This window comes from Micropterus dolomieu, linkage group LG15, assembly GCF_021292245.1.
Source record: "Micropterus dolomieu isolate WLL.071019.BEF.003 ecotype Adirondacks linkage group LG15, ASM2129224v1, whole genome shotgun sequence".
NCBI lineage: Eukaryota > Metazoa > Chordata > Actinopteri > Centrarchiformes > Centrarchidae > Micropterus > Micropterus dolomieu.
In genome coordinates this window covers 3,139,430-3,140,620 of record NC_060164.1, presented here as the reverse complement: position 1 = coordinate 3,140,620, position 1,191 = coordinate 3,139,430, and the positions used below count along the sequence as shown (strand labels likewise).

Sequence of the window (1,191 nt, the reverse complement as noted above, 5' to 3'; positions counted from 1 at the left end):
ATCCTTTGCTTTGTGAACTTATAGAAACATTAGAAGCATGTGGCAGGTCAGTGGGAACAAAACAAAATTACAGTGTAAGCTTTACAAAGCATGTGCACAAATACAGTTTTAATGGCCGATTATTACTGTCCAATGTACTACCATACATTACCATTTAACTACTGTGGTATGATCATATTTTTTTAATATAATTTTCAAATGTCAGCTCGGGTGTCTGGACGTCCTCAGTGAGACTGTACTGCAGCCTGTGTGCGTGCACGCGAGAGAATCCACCTTCCAGGTGTGTCGCATTGAAGCACTTCCTGGTGGACTTTGGTTCAGGATTTTGTCGGTATGGCTGCACAAGAGCAGGATAAAATGAGCGTCGTTACAGATCTGTCTAACCAAGGTGAGTTTGTTGTGAGCCATCAGATGGTGAGGACAGTGCTGCTGGCAGTTCCAGGGTCTCTCGGTGTCTGGCGCGTGTCTTGCTTTTGCATTGGAATTAATTCGCGCTAAAAATATACAAATGAAAAACAGCTGTTTGGTAAAACGACACAGGGAGCACCTGTGTTTGAGCGAAAGTTTGAAGGTTTTTGGTGAACAGGCAGAGCAGTTTTTATGTCGGTATAAGATCATATGGGGTCAGGTGGGAGTGGGATTGACACGCAGCTGGAGGAGAGTGGGTGGCTGGGAAGAACTTTCACTCCACTGTGAGTTGATGTCTACTAACGTCTGCTGAATTTATTCTTTCACCATTCTTTTCCAGCTCTAGTGGTTTCTGTTTTCATGGCCAAAGTCCATGTCCAGTAGGAGGACTGGCTTTTTACGCCTTACAACCAGGGCAGTTTAAACTGCTAGTGGGCCCAAAGGCCCCCTGCCCCCTCCACTCCCTGCTGTATGTTAGGATTCCTGTGCTGGAATGGTTTCCTGTGTGGTCATTTGATTAAACACAAACAGTTGTGGAAGTTTTTAGATCCTTCACTTAAGTGTGCTGGTCATATAATTAGAATATCATCAAAAAGTTGATTTTTTTCAGTAATTCCATTCAAAAAGTGAAACTTGTATAATGTATACATTCATTCCACACAGACTGATATATTTCAAGTGTTCATTCCTTTTAATTTTGATGATTATAACTGACAACTAATGAAAACCCCAAAATCAGTATCTCAGAAAATTAGAATATTGTGAAAAGGTTCAATATTGAAG

General features: G+C 41.5%; 1 protein-coding gene across 1 annotated transcript in view; it reads left to right on the top strand.

Moving 5' to 3' along the window:
- Positions 1–333: 333 nt before the first annotated feature.
- The window catches only part of shtn1 (shootin 1), a 44,510-nt gene continuing 43,652 nt past the window's right edge, over positions 334–1,191 (top strand). Inside the window, exon 1 of the mRNA XM_046071376.1 lies at positions 334–388. Coding sequence (XP_045927332.1) covers positions 334–388 — 55 coding nt within the window. The remainder of the gene's footprint in view (positions 389–1,191) is intronic.